Below are 15,362 nucleotides of genomic sequence, written 5' to 3' on the forward strand. Positions count from 1 at the left end.
TTTGATTCTACATGAATTAAAGGAAAGGGTTTTTAAAGTATTAAATTCCTTTACCAAAAATATTGATATCTTGGGAATTTGAGATTGTATCTATGCAACTTCCAACATGAATAAAAATGTAACATAAAAATCTTTTCCCCTTTGGTTGGTGAAATTAAACGTGATTTAAATTTTCTTTATAATTTCACATTTTCAAAATTTTACAGTAATACATATTTTTAATTGGACCAAAAATAATTTTGAGTGTAAAAAAGGGACAGGTGTTGTTTGATGACTAGGAAAACATTCTTAGCATTTGAAATAATCTGGCAAGGGCTTGGAGGCAAAAGACAGAAATCTGACTACATTCGAGGAGCTTGCCAGATGGCAACAAGTAACTGCCAGTGTTCAATTTGGCTATGATTACTATATACTATTTGTCACTTCAGCAAGCTATCTTTTTACAAGGCATGTGGCAACAGAATGTTGTTTTAAGATTACCCATCATTGGACTTATTATATTGAAATGAAGATATGGAATGGGAAGTCTTTCAGTAATGTCTCTGAGGTATGAAAATTTTGTTTGTGCCTTCTGGGAATGAATTATTTTGCCTGACCCAAATTATGAATTCAGAGGGGAGATTTGCTCTATTAACTGTAAAGAAGGGGCTTGCTGAGCAAACACAATTTTGGTGGTCATGTTTACAGTGCTTAATTGATGTGCTTTCAAGTCTAGTTTAACATTTCAGAGGCTGCCTTTACCTCCACACATCTGGAACACTGATTACAAATTCATCTCAACAGTCTAGTCTTAGTGCTTATATTTGAGAGTTACACAATTCTATTTCTTTCCAATATGTATTCTATATAACATGTTTTTCACTGGTTTTGACCAGTTCTCCTACCTCCAATCTTTCCAAATGACTGAGTTTTGCCGTTTGAGTTTGCTGCTGTATTAATTTACTGACAGTGATATATACACCATGGCTTCCACAGCTGTTTAGATGAAACTGTATATTAATGTGTAAACTTGCAACATACAGCTTAGCTGGAAAGGTGTGCGGAGCAGGTGACTGAGGAGATAACTTTCACTGCTTGGACCAAAGTCAGTTTTGAAGGAGCTAGAGATGCCTGCTGAATTTTGGTGTGTGTGTATGTGCAAGGCAAGACCTCTTCACATTGTAAAGAGCTAAAGATATGGGTAGTGAACTGGAGTTCCATTTTACACCCTTGCAGGCAGAGTGCAGGGGGTGGCCAAATGCATCTCCCTTTGTTAACATTAGTCTCCCACTCTTGGTTTATGATGTTTCAAAAACATGTTAGAGATGTTCATGAAGGTCTAAAAGATAAAATTAAAACCTGCATCAATTGTAGTAAAAGTCAACTGAAAAGAAAAAATTTTTAAGTCCCTGGGGTGTTAATACAAATTGGCAGCCAAAGGTACTGGGTCTTAGTCAACATATTCCACATTCCCCTAAACACAAATAGCCCCAAACCTTTGAAGGTTGTTCCTTTGAGATGTTTCATCAGTGACATCACAGTGATTGCCACCTCCCCGGGGCTACTTTAGGCCCTGCCCAGAGTCCAGGGGCTACTTTAGGCCCTGCCCAGACTCCACACAGCCCAGGAGACCCACAGGAGTCGGAGCCTGAGTCAGAGAGAGAGAAAGAGGAAGAGAGAAAGAGAGAGAGAAAGAGAGGGGGAAGGAGGAGAAGCCTACCACAGCAGGTATGTTCTCGACCCAAATCAGGGAGCAGTGTGCGTGGGGGGTTGTGCACAGGTCGCAAATGAGAAAGGCAGAGAATGTTCACTTTTCTTAATGAAATAGGCAATGCTTATTGTACACAGTACTTCTTATGATATAAAGGGACTATTAATGATTCCTGTTCTACTTTTTTCACCTCATAATATGCATTTTCTCTCTTCCTCTTTAAGGACAATTTTTTATATTATGGAAGAAAGTTTGTCTTTTCTCTGCTCAGTCTCCATTCAAAAGAAGTCAATATTAAACAATTTATTCAGAGTGTTTTTGGTTTTTCTTTCATCCATATGGCAATCACTTTGGATCAGATGGTATGATCTTGACTCAAGGGAAAATTTAAAATAAAGCCAAAAATCGTTTCTGTGGCTTTAAGCAGAAAAATGAAGTTTGCTGATAGGAATTTCTGACCAACTCTGTCTGGTACAGGTGTGTGTGAAAGTTAAGTTCACACCTTACAATGAGCAGATGTTGACTGCTTCGGATTCAATGGAAATTCTCACCTTAACTCTGTGTTTTGTTCATTAAACTATATAAAACAACAAATATTTAAGTGCATCATCAAAGTGCAAGAAAGAGTATGAGGTAAATCACAGGAAATACAGAAGTGTGATGTACAGCCTTTCAATTCAGAGACTGCTGAAAATATGTAAAGAGTGCATAAAATACACAGTTTGACAGAAGTTATAAGGCAACACCTATGTAACTATCACCCAGATCAAGAACCAGATCACTGCCAACACCCCATAAGTTTCTCCTGGTCACCCCACCTTCGGCCCCACCATATGTAATCACAGCCTTGATCGTTGAGATAATCTTGTCTACGCTTCTCTTGACATTTTTATCATCTACACCTGCACTCCTAAACCATAATTAAGTTCCCGGTTTTTGACTTTGAATAGATGGAATCATATTCTATGTTTCTTTTGTAAATTTTTCTTTTGCCCAACAATTATATTTATGAGATGTACCCATTTTGTTGAGGATTGTTGTAGTTCATATATTTTCTTAATTCAGTAGCACTCAACTATATGAATACACCACAGCTCATCATCCACTGTACTGTTGTTGATAAACACTTTGGTCGTCTCTCGCTTGGCCCTGCTGTGAAAGGTTGCTGGGAACTGAGTACCCTGTGGAAGCATCCTGGTGCAGATGCGCTCGAGTTTCCAGAGCAGAGGTGAAATTGCTGGTTGATAGGGAATGAGCGTTATCAACCTTGATAAAAACTGTTGAATTGTTTTCTCAAAGAGGTTGGTAACTTACACGAACTTTGTTTAGCCAGGCAGTTAATTTCAGTATAAGTCGCCCTTGTAATCACTGCCTTGGGGTAATCACAATTCTAGCAACTAGTTCTGATCTGTCCATTCTAGCTCTGCCACTAACTTGCTATGCATCATTACACAATTTAACCTCTCTCTAAAGCCTGTCATTTCTCAACTGTAATCTAAGATAAAAATCACAATAATACTGGCCTGAGTTGTTGTGAAGGTCACATGACCAAAGTGGTGGTCGATGTTGAATAACATTTTCCCAGTGTATTCCTCTCAGGACATTCTCCATGATACCCTTTATATAAGAGCTTAATCTAAAGCAGATTTGGTGGGACTGTTATTTTGCTCTCCTTAAGTTGTTTTGATCATTAAAAACAGTCTCATAGTTTTTGCATATCTCTCTATTTCTTCAGAACTTACCCAAATAAGGGGGTGTTTGGACCAGGATTTTATTTTATTAATAAATTCATAAGGAAAAGTCTATGATTCTTATGCCTACACCTCCAGGCTCCCTGATTGGACTCATCACCTTCCTGTTCTCCTCTGCTCTTGTGCACATTTTTAAACCTTCTATTTCCTTTATCCATTTATTTTCTTCTGTTTACTTTCTATTTCAGGCAAGTGTTTGTATAAAGATTTTAATTGTCAATCTACTATATCCTTTATGCAGGATGGGTAAGAATTAAAAGGAAAATGAAGTGCACGTCAGTCATCACTGGCCCTATTTTAAACCGAGATTTAACAACATACTGGTTGACACCATCTGATTTCAACTTGTATGTTACACTAACAATGAAATAATATGAAAAATGACAATCAGCTGGTTTACTATTTGATCAAATTATTAATTTGATTGAATAACAATACATCAAGTATAATAATTACAATGAATAATTCAGTCAGGTTAGATGGTTAAATATACTACTCAGCCTACAAGCTTGCTAAGAACCCTTTCTGTCCCCCAAACTCTCACCCTTGGCAAATTAAAACACACCCTTTTCCCCTAAACTTTCCACTCTAGAGGCAACTTTGTCCTAAACTCCATCTAAAACGTTATCTTTTATCTTTAACTTCATTTGCTCTTCATGTACAAAGTGTCAATTATGCCACACACTGAAGGCACATTTTGTTGGACTGCATTACATAGGCTCCCAGAGTATGGCCTCGAAGTGTACTGTATGTACAAACTTTAAAGATACCGTCCCTGCTCTTTGAAGTGTTTACAGTCTAAGCACATCCTAGACCCGACTAAAAATAGCTGGCACAAGCCTTGATGAAATAGAAGTAGCCATGTGGTTAACACTTGCTCTTTGGACTGAGTGCCTGTTGTGTGAGGGACTTTGGTTTGACTCCACGAGGCTCTGTGCCCAGCTCAGCGCTTACAAAATACCGAGCAGATGTTGAAACTACCTCATGCTTTCAGCAGGGTCGATGGAGTCCTGCAGCAGCTCCAAACCTGCAAAACTACGATATCCTACTTCTGTATGTAATTCAAAGCAATTGAACAATAGTCAAATATAACTTTTTTTTTCTGTTTTGGTGACTATGCTGGCTGGTATTCTACGTTAGTAAAGCAAGCACGCACATACACACAAACACTGAAATTGGAGAGAGAAAAAAGTAATATTTTATATGTTATCAAAAGTACCAGTACACACCCTGGCCGGTGTGGCTCAGTGGATTGAATGCTGGCCTGTGAACCAAAGGGTCACTGGTTGGATTCGCAGTCAGGCCATATGTCTGGGTTGCAGGCTGGTTCCCCAGTGTGGGCGTGCAAGAGGCAACCACACATTGATATTTCTCTCCCTCTCTTTCTTCCTCCTTTCCTCTCTCTAAAAAGATAAAATAAATAAAATCTTTAAAAAAGTAATTTGGATATGATTTACAAAAAGATTTCTACATATTTTTTAAAAAGTATCAATATAATCACTACAGAAAAAAAATCAGGACTATATTGGTCTTTCTGATATCAAGTAGAAAGGCAGTCTGTCTGTGTTAGTCAGGATTCTTCAGAGAAACAGAACAAATAGGATGTGTGATTATCTATCTATCTATCTATCTATCTATCTATCTATCATCTATCTATCTATCATCTATCTATCTATCTATCATCTGTCTATATACCTATCTATCTATAATTGGCTCATGTGATTGTGGAGCCTGGCAAGCCTAAAATGTGCAGGCTGGATGAGCCCGGGGAAGAGTTACAGCTGTGGTCCAAAGCTGTAGTCTGGGGGCTAGAACTCTGAGACCAAGGTGTTGAAGAGCTGATTTCTTCCGAGGCCTCTCTCCCTGGCTTGCAGATGACCGTCTTCTCCCTGTCTTCTCGAGGTCTCCCCTCTGTATAGGTCCATGTCCTGATCGTCTTATAAGGATACAGAGCATATTGGGTTAGAGCCCATCTAAATGACCTCATTTTAACTTAATTACCTCTTGAAAGACCCTGTCTCCAAACGTGGTCACGTTCTGAGATACTGAGGGTTAGGACTTCCACGGCGCCTAATTCAGGCCATACAGTGTCCTCTTCCACAGTGTTGCTGTTTCTTTTGAGGAAGGAGTGCTCACTGACCTTTCTGTGTTTTCTTTGTTACTTTCTGTCAGGAGGTGAGGACAAGCAGGAGGTCTTTGGTGTGCCCTCAGAAGTCTGCCTTTGGTTCTCACTGAGCCACTCTGAGGATGGAGCGATCCGGCCGGGAGCTGTGTCTCAACTTCACCATTGTCCTGATTACGGTCATCCTTATGTGGCTCATTGTGCGGTCCTATCAGTGAGGCGGCATGCCACTCCCCTGGGACTGACTGCCACGCTCCAGAGCTGCCTGCCGTGTGCCCTGAGATCCCACTGCTATGATGGGATGCCTCTCAGCGCGCACAGAAGTGCGAGGCGCTTCTGACCCGCACACACAGTATCTGAGGTGCCTCCAGTGTTAGGATCAATTGTGTGTTCTCTAAAGATGCTGCTCTCGAGGGCTGCCCAGCGTTTGCCAGTGAACATTAGATTTATTCCCCAACTTAGATAAGTCATGAGGTTAAGCTGAAACTGGATTCATGATGATGTAGAGTTGTAAAAAGCCTGTAAGCTGTCTCACCACACATCCCTTCAACCCACAATGTCTGCAGCCACACTTTAGATCATCCGGCCAGAAGAAAGAAATGGTAGAGGAAGTCTTTGTCAGCTCCTGTCACAGCTATCATGTGAATAAAGTTCAGTCAACCACAAAAATGACTTTTGAAATTTATTTTAGCTTTTATTTGTGATACTGCATTTGACCCTTGGCTGGGATTGAAGTGACAAATGTTACCGTATTTGTAGCATTTGAGCTAAGCCAGGATGCTCCAGCTGCTGCAGATTTGAAACTGAGTCAATGAAGAGTGTCATATTTCAGACAATTCCATTGGCTCAGTGCTCCTCGGACTTTCCTCCTGAACTAGTCTCAAGGGCAGAATGAATCCATTCTGTTAAGAGGCTGGGGGCAGCGCCCGAAGGGTCCACCAAAAACACAAACTTTCTTTGAAGTCTGTGTGTTCTCTTTAAATTTTACAAAGATGTATATTCTATCCTGTAATAGCTCCATGTTTGTTTTAATATACATATTCAGCATTATTTACCACTGAGTAAAAGTAGAACATGAGTCATATTCCAAGTTTGGTTATTCCAGTGTGTTTATTGTCGTTATGCAAGTAGAGCTGGTCGTTAATAAACTAGTTACAACGAGAAGGAAAATAGAAAATACAAATGTACACAAATGTTCATAAGAGACATATGAAACAGATATTTCTTAAACATGTTGCTGAAACACCCCACGTAAACAGACCAGATTTATTCTTCGTGCCAATTCTGAGGTGACCACGGGACCAGGGAATTTTGTAAACCTCACCTGTCAGAGCGCCTCCTGAAGGCGCTCCTTTTCGCAGCCTATCACTGCGGCACAGCCGACCTGGCGCTGTGGTTCTCAGCCCTGGCACACAGTGTATGTGCTCAGGGGTGATTTTTCAAAACGTTTATGCTAGGTCCCATTCAGACCACCTAACTAAAAACTTAGGGGGTAGATATGCACTTTTCCAAAGTCCTCTAGAGTATTGTATTGTATAGCCAGAGCTGAGAATCACCAACACCTACCAGTACTTCTCAAACTCTGATGTGATTGTGAATCACTAGGAGCTCTCTTTTAAGTGCAGATGCTGATTTAGTTCTGATTCTGATTGAGTCTAGACTGTGTCTGAGATTCTGTGTTTTGCATAAGCTCCTAAGTGATGCCAGAGCTGTGGTCCATTGTCTGCCCGTGGGTTAGCACGGTAGAATCACTTGGGACTTTTAGAAACCCAAGCTCAAGCCCTATTCCCAAGAATTTCTAATCTAGTTGGTGTGGGTGTAAATCTTTTGGGCGGGGGAGGACTCCAGGTGATTGTAATGTGCAGCCAGGATTAAGGACCCCGATACTATAGTTAAAGGACAAAGTGTTATTATTTTGAGAGGTTTCCAGCCAAAGTTGGGAAATAGCAGTATATGGTCTTCAGTGGCTTGTTCCTAATTTCAGAGTCAGACTGCACACATGGGTGTGCAGTTGTTGATGATTTGGTGTGCGGCACACCCACACACAGGCACGCGGCTCTCGGTCCCGTGGCAAGTGGTACTAGTCTTTTCCTCACTCAGAAAAACAAAGCAAACAAACAATAGAACCCTCAGAGAATCTACTGATGTTCAAGAAGATGTGTATGTAATGGTAGGGACGGGAAAGGACAAATCAAGTGACATTCTTTTACCCATGTCTGAGCTCCCATGCCAACATTTACTGCATATGAAGTCCTGGACTAGGCACTTTCTATACATTATGCATTTAGCAGATATGAGAACTGAAGGTCATAAACCTCACTTACATAACCAGATGTAAGTGGTGAAGCTAGAATGACAAAAACATCATCTTAATCCTGTTGGGGACTGCATCCAAATTATGCATTGTTGGGGATCTCCAAACCATTTGATTATAAGTTTTACCCTCAGATTCTTTGGCATTCTAAGGTAGCCTAATTAGATAAAGTAACCATCATAAGTCTCTGTGGAATTTCTCTTTGCTTGTCAGTCCTCACCTTCTTTCTCCTGCCTTTCTCTTGTGCTTCCAGTGATGGGATCTACTGATAAGAGCCATTAATAGACCACATTAGGGACCACCTTTTCAGGTAGGACGTGCATTAGCAATCTCAGGTGTGTGGCTAGCAATGATGCCTAATTTCTTCCACATTCAGGAGTCCCAGTCATGATGGCTAAATTCCAGTCCAACTTATAAACCCCCTTTTATGTTTAACATTTCCTGGGACCACAGGGAACAGCATGAAGAAAGATCCAAAGGTCAGAGAACATGACGAATTCAGGAAATGGAAAATATCTGTCTAGCTGGAGCTTGGAGCACCTCTCCAGCCACTGGCAGATGTGATGCCACAAAAGCACAAATGTCAAGGTTCCGGCTGCATCTGACCTCCTAGTTGGGCCACCTCTGGGATCCCTCACCACTATGTCTTTCTCATTGGAAGAGCCCTCCTGCCATCAACAACTGTCCAAACAATGCTTGAGCTTGCACAGAACGTAGACACTGGCCATGGAACACCTGGCCATCTTTATCGACAGCAGCCAGGTCAGTTCTCCCGCACTTACGCTGTTACTCTTTGAGCAGCTCTCTGTTGAGTGATGGTCTCTTTTTTTGCCATAAGCCCTGGGCTGCCAATATCCCAGCACATCTTAAAGCAGAACTGCTCCTATTGTAATGCCAATGAAACATTACCATTTTATTTTATTTTTTATTGTTGTTCAAGTACAGTTTTCTGCATCTTCTTCCCACCTCACCCCACCACCCCAACCCTCCCTGCCTCTTCCCCAATTTCCAGTCCCCCTTGTTATTGTCCATGTGTCTTTTATAGTTGTTCCTGTAAACCTCTACCCCCATTCTCCTCTCCCCTCTCCCCTCTGATCACTGTCAGCCTGTTCTCAATTTCAATGTCTTTGGCTATACTTTGCTTGCTTCTTCATTTTGTTGATTAGGTTCTTTAAGGTGAGATCATATGGTATTTGTCTTTCACTGCCTGGTTTATTTCACTTAGCACAATGGTCTCCAGTTCCATCCATGTTGTTGCAAAGGGTAGGAGCCTCTTCTTTTTTCTGCTGCACAGTATCCGATCATGTAAATGTACCATAGTTTTTTGTCCATTCATTTACTGATGGGCACGTGGGTTGCTTCCAGCCATGGCTATTGTAAATTGTCCTGTTTTGAACATTGGGGCGCATAGGTTATTTTGGATTGTATCCTAAGAACCCTGAAACATTAACATTTAAAAAAGATGTTATCCTGTAATTCTGGCTTAGGCTTTTCTACCACTCTTCCCTAAACTCACTACTAAATTGGGCATCCTTTGGAACATCTTATTTTTATGTATTTTCTTACACTGAGAAAAAACCCAAGGTTTTACCAGTTTCTGGCAGTCCCAGCGCCATATCTGGTCATCAACTCCTCTTCCAAGGAGTACCCTACAGTTGCTCTCATAGGCATAAGTAATTACCCAGATAACTCACAGCCAAGCCATGACTCTAAGAGCAGAGCCCCAAAGGATGTCGGCCTGCTCAACTTCTGTAACTACATTTCCTCTTTTGCTCCACGGACTCAGATGAGGGCATATGAAAATTGTGATAAAATGGTAGTGCTTCCACTGTTCTCTTTGAATTTGGGGCTGACAATCAATCTGGAAGGCATCTTCAGAGAACATCCCTCTTTCACTTCCATTATTTTCTTGTTGCTAAGCTGTCCCTTTTGCTCCTCCAAGACAGAGCTCTTCCTGTCATTCTGATTTCCTTCCACAGCCGTTTGGGCACCTGACCTGTGCCATTCTCAGAGGGGGTCACAGAGTCTTCCTTGGCAGGCAGGGTTCTCTGTTACCGTCTGGAAGTCCCACGCAGAAAGTATTTATGGGCAAAATAAATTAATTGGTTCTGCTCCTCTTTCCTCTGAATAATTCATATCTACCATTATCGTAGGTATATCTTATTATATTTCTGTTTTCAGGATGTCTTTTCAAATAATTGTAGCACAGAAGACCCTTCTTAGCTGATCCATGTCTGTCCGCAGCGTCTCTTCTGTCTACTTGCTCCACACGCCTCACCCAACCTCTCTTTTCAACTGTCTGCTACTGTTTTTAGTTTCCAGGCGTGCTGTGCTGTGGCCTTGTGTACCCGTCCTCTTTGCCCAAACTGTCCTCTTTTTCTTTTTCTGGCTAATTCACTTGTTAAGATTTCCATTAGGTTTTATGACCTCTTAGAAGTTATCCCTGGATAACTCTCTTCTCTGAACCTCATGCCTAACAGGTCCATAGTACCTGTTACATTGTGTGGTGTGTTTGTGCGTCTCTCCCACAATGGCTGCTTGTCTATGGGACTCTCTTCAATGCTAAATTTTAGTTCCTAGCTGGCCCATCGTTAGATAAGTATCTATTAAACACATCAATAAATGCTTGGCTAGGTATATGTTTGGAATAGACATGTACTCATTTCTTTTATTTTTTGGATTCTCACCTGAGTATACATATTTCTTGATGTGAGAAGGAGGAGAGGGAGGGAGGGAGAGAGAAACATCGATGTGATAGAGAAACCTGGGACAATGCTCCTCCCGACGGAAAAACCTGGCCAGGGCGCAGGTGCTCACTTCCATGATTAGGTACATGATCTGTGCTGACCTCCGAGTAATAAAGAGGGGACATGAAATCTTTAGCTCTAAAAGTTCTATTCCCGGACTTCCGCCAAGATGGAGGTTTAGGTGGATGTGCCGTACCTCCTCACACAACCAAGTTTAGGGACAACTAAATATTAGCATCAGAAAACACAACCAGAACACGGAAAACTGAACTTTTCGGAAGTCCGCTAACAACAAATTCTTCAGCCCGACCGGTAAGGGGCGAAACCGGCGTCTGGTGAGGAGTTACAAAGGAGGGCTCGGTCGGACCCGGGCGCGGAATCCAGACGCGCGAATCCAGACGCAAGGGTTCCAAACCCAGGATTGGACCTAGTGAGCGACCGAGCAACCCACCGGGTGAGCGACTGCAGAGGAGACAGTGGGGAGGCGGTGCAGCGTGTTGACTGCGGTTGCCTAATTGCGCGTGAGCGAGGGTGTGGGCGGTTGGACCGGCCGCGGCGGCGATAGACGGCGGCCAAGGCGATAGAGGGCACCGCCATTTCCCCGCTCTGACCACGCCCCCACATACAGCGTCACAACCAAGCGACCTGGGACTCCAAGGCGCCGCTTCTCCCACTTAAAGGGCCAGAACAGACCAAAAATGTCGCAGGAAGACCTCAAAGCCCCACAGATAAATCTAAGCGATGAAGAAATAGCAAAACTCTCAGACGCACAGTTTAAAACACTGGTCATCAGCTTCCTCACAGATCTGGTTGATTATAGCCACAAAGTAGAGAAACATATGAAGGCTAAATTAAGGGAAATTAATGGAATTCCACAGGAAACCCATAGAGATGAAAAGGAAACTGGGACTCAAATCAATGGAGTGGACCAGAAGAAACCAAATAATGGCCAAACAGAAAAGAGTCAAGGAGCAAGAATTCAAAGAAATGAGGAGAGTCTTAGGAACCTCCAGGACATCTTTAAACGCTCCAATATCCGAATTATAGGGGTACCAGAAGGGGGAAAGACACAACCACCAGTGGAAAAACTATTTGAACAAATAATAAAAGAAAATTTCCCCAATCTGGCAAAGGAAATAGACTTCCAAGAAATCCAAGAAGCCCAGAGAGTACCAAAAAAGTTGGACTCAAGAAGAAACACACCAAGGCATATCATAATTACATTAGCCAAAATTAAAATGAAGGAGAGAATCCTAGAAGCAGCAAGAGCTAAGGGGACAATCACCTACACAGGAGTTCCCATCAGACTGTCAGCAGATTTCTCAAAAGAGACCTTACAGGCAAGAAGGGGCTGGAAAGAAATATTCCAAGTCATGAAATCTAAAGACCTACAACCAAGATTGCTCTATCCAGCAAAACTTTCATTTAGAATGGAAGGACAGATAAGGTGCTTCTCAGATAAGACCAAATTCAAGGAGTTCATCATCACCAAGCTCTTATTATATGAAATGTTAAAGGGACTTATCGAAGAAAAAGAAGTTAAAGAAACATGAACAGTGAAAGGACAACAAACTCACAGTTATTAACAACCACACCTAAAACGAAAGCAAACTAAAAGGACAGCTAGATCAGGAGTGGAAATATAGAAATGAAGATCTCAAGGAGGGTTAGCAACAGGGGAGTGGGAGGAGGAGATGGGGGGAGAAGGTACAGAAAACAAGTAGCATAGACAGTAGATAGAAAATAGATTGGGGGGGCAAGAATAGCATGGGAAATATAGAACCTAAAGGACTTGAGACACATGGACATAAACTAAAGGGGGGTAATGGTGGGGTTGGGGGGGCAGGGTGGAGGGGAATGAAGGGGGGAATAGAACAACTGTAACAGCATAATCAATTTAAAAAAATAAATTAATTAAAAAAAATAAAAAATAAAATAAAAAATAAAATAAAAGTTCTATTCCCTTAATGAGCGAACCAAACCTTGCAGACTTTAGGTAGTAGAGACAGCTTTCCTGAATGCCGTCTGCCTCTTTATAAAATATGCACGGTGCTGATGTATCTCTATCACCATCCTGAGAAGTCTGACAATGTTTATGAATGACTCACCAAAGCCCTATGTGTTGAGCATACTATTTAGCTCATTTACAAACAAGGTGATACTGGAGAAATTTCCATTTTTTAAGCTGTGTAAAGTTAGGGTTAAAATTTCATTTATAAAAAGACTATTCAAGCCCTGGCTGTGTTGCTCAGTTGTTTGGAGTGTTGTCCCGCACAGGGCAAGATGGAGACTTTAATTCTAAGCCAGGGCGTGTACCTAGGGGCACGTACGTAGGCTGTGTGGTTCGATCCCTAGTTGGGCATGTAAGGGAGGCAACCTATTGCTGTTTCTCTCTCACATTAATGTTTCTCTCTCTCTCTCTCAAATCAATAAATGTATGCTCAGGTAAGAATTAAAAAATACTTAAACAAACCTTATTGTACACCTACTGTGTGTTAGAAAATTATTTTATTTAATTCGCTTTAGTCTTTTGAAGTATTTATTTTTATTCACATCTTAAAAGTGAGAAGACTAAGGCTCAGAAAAGACACAGACCGGCCCCCAAACACAGAGCTAGTGAGCGGCAGAGCCGAGAGGCAAAGGCATTCTTTCCAACTCAGACCAGGCAGAGCTCTTTCCAGTCTCAAAGGCTGCTCCTCTGTGCTATTAGATACGTGATTCCAGGGCAGAAGAATGTTCCTTTACTCTGGGCAGAAAATGCCAAAGATATGGTCTGCATCAGAGGCCTGCAGGCAAATAAATACTTTAGTCTCCTCACAGCTCAATCACATGGGGTGTGCCGCTTACACAATTGTGTCTCGCAGGAGTTTGAAACAAAGCCCTGGAATCATCTCTTCTTTGTTAATCAACTGAGCAGTAATAAGGAGGGACAAGGATGCTGATGGTAATTAAGCTGCTTTCAGTGTGTCAGTTTTATCTGAAGGGAGGGATTAGCGGAGGTGACAGCTCCATCCACAGCTTTGGCTAGCTAGTTATACGTGACTGCAGGAATTTGTCACACGGAGATGTTTTCATCTCACACTGCTTAGAACGTTTTAAAATAAAGCATTGAAAAAAGCAGAGGCTTTGAATTCACAGACTGTATTTTGCTTATTAATATGTAACCTCAGACAAGTTATTAAATTTTTGTGATCCACAATTTTGTTCTCTGTAAAAACAGAGAATTAGCCCTGGTCGGATACTCAGTTGGTTGGAGTGTTGTCCCGTACACCAAAAGGTTGAGGTTCGATTCCCAGTCAGGGCATGCGTCTAGGTTACCAGTTTGATACCTGGTCAGGGCACGTAAGGGAGGCAACCAACCAACCAACCAATGTTTCTCTCTCACATCAATGTCTCTCCCTACCCACCCCACTTCCTGTCTCTCTGAAATCAATAATCATATCCTTGGGTGAGGATGAAAAAAAAGAGAGAGAATAATACTTTCTGTGTAGGAGGAAAGTTAGATAGTAGATAGTATTTAGATATCCTGTGTTTAATTACATAACAGTGTCTGGCAATTATAAATACTCAATAAATGATAGTTAATATTACTATAACATAAATAAAGCACTTACAACTTCTGGCCAAGATGGAGGCATAGGTAGAAATACTGTACCTCCTCACACAACCAAATTTAAGGACAACAAAGATTTAGAAACAAAAACACAACCAAAACAGTCAGAAAATTGAACTGTATGGAAGTCTGACGACAACGAACTATTCACCCAGACCATTAAGAGGGATGGAGTCCGCAGCCAGCGAGGAGGAGTTGTGGCAGAAAAAAGTGGTGGCTGCTGGACCGACCCAGGCCCCCAGGCAGTGGTTGGCAGATCCCAGATGTGGGGTGGCAACAGGAAGACCCAGTGAGGGCGCAAGGTGGCTGGCTGACCGAGGTCACACATTCGTGCACAGATAAACCAGGCAAAGGAGCAAGCAGTGAGACAGACCCCAAAACCCAGGGCCCAAGCAGTGGGAATTAAAGCCTAAAAGCACCAATTGGAAAAACTTCCAGGGGTTGAGGTGCCAGGAGAGGCTCTCAGCCTCACAGGAGAGTTTGTTGGAGAGACCCACAGAGTCCTAGAATGTACACAAGTGCACACACCTGGGAACCAGCACCAGGAGGGCCCAATCTGCCTGTGTGAAGAGGCAGAGGGGACTGAAATCCAGGAGAGAGCAGAACAAACACCACTGCCCCTATCTGACCTCGCCCCCACATACAGAGTCCCAACCCAGCAACGTGGGTTACCCTGCCATGGTGAACATCCAAGGCTCTACCCCTCATACATAACAGGCACAAACAGACCAAAACATGGCTCAAGCAGAACAGCTCAAAGCCCCAGAGCCAATACTTGTAAGCCACCAAGAGATAGCCAACCTATCAGATGCACAGTTCAAAGCACTGGTGATCAGGATGCTCACAGAATTGGTTGAAGTTGGTTGCAAATTAGATGAAAAAACGAAGGCTACACTAAGTGAAATAAAGGAAAATACACAGGGAACCAATAGTGATGGAAAACTGGGACTCAAATCAATGGAGTGGACCAGAAGGAAGAAAGAAACATTCAGCCAGAAAAGAATGAAGAAACGAGAATTCAAAAAAATGAGGAGAGGCTTAGGAACCTCCAGGACATCTTTAAACGCTCCAACATCCAAATTATAGGAGTACCAGAAGGGGAAGAGGAAGAGCAACAAGTGGAAA

At 42.1% G+C, this 15,362-nt stretch overlaps 1 protein-coding gene across 2 annotated transcripts; it reads left to right on the forward strand.

Annotated features, from left to right (window-relative positions):
• The first annotated feature begins 499 nt into the window (after positions 1-499).
• SLN (sarcolipin) lies at positions 500-6,141 on the forward strand. Of its 2 annotated transcripts, none has more exons than XM_053670476.1 (2): positions 500-547; positions 5,614-6,141. In XM_053670476.1, exon 2 carries the CDS (start codon positions 5,689-5,691, stop codon positions 5,779-5,781), a length of 93 nt encoding a protein of 30 aa, XP_053526451.1. In that variant the 5' UTR covers positions 500-547; positions 5,614-5,688; the 3' UTR covers positions 5,782-6,141. The 2 variants fall into 2 exon arrangements, with proteins under 2 accessions (XP_053526451.1, XP_037017741.1); XM_037161846.2 differs by lacking the exon at positions 500-547 and adding an exon at positions 1,621-1,707.
• Positions 6,142-15,362: the final 9,221 nt, after the last annotated feature.

Source organism: Artibeus jamaicensis, unplaced genomic scaffold (assembly GCF_021234435.1).
Source record: "Artibeus jamaicensis isolate MK-2021 breed Jamaican fruit bat unplaced genomic scaffold, CSHL_Jam_final contig_585, whole genome shotgun sequence".
Lineage (NCBI taxonomy): Eukaryota > Metazoa > Chordata > Mammalia > Chiroptera > Phyllostomidae > Artibeus > Artibeus jamaicensis.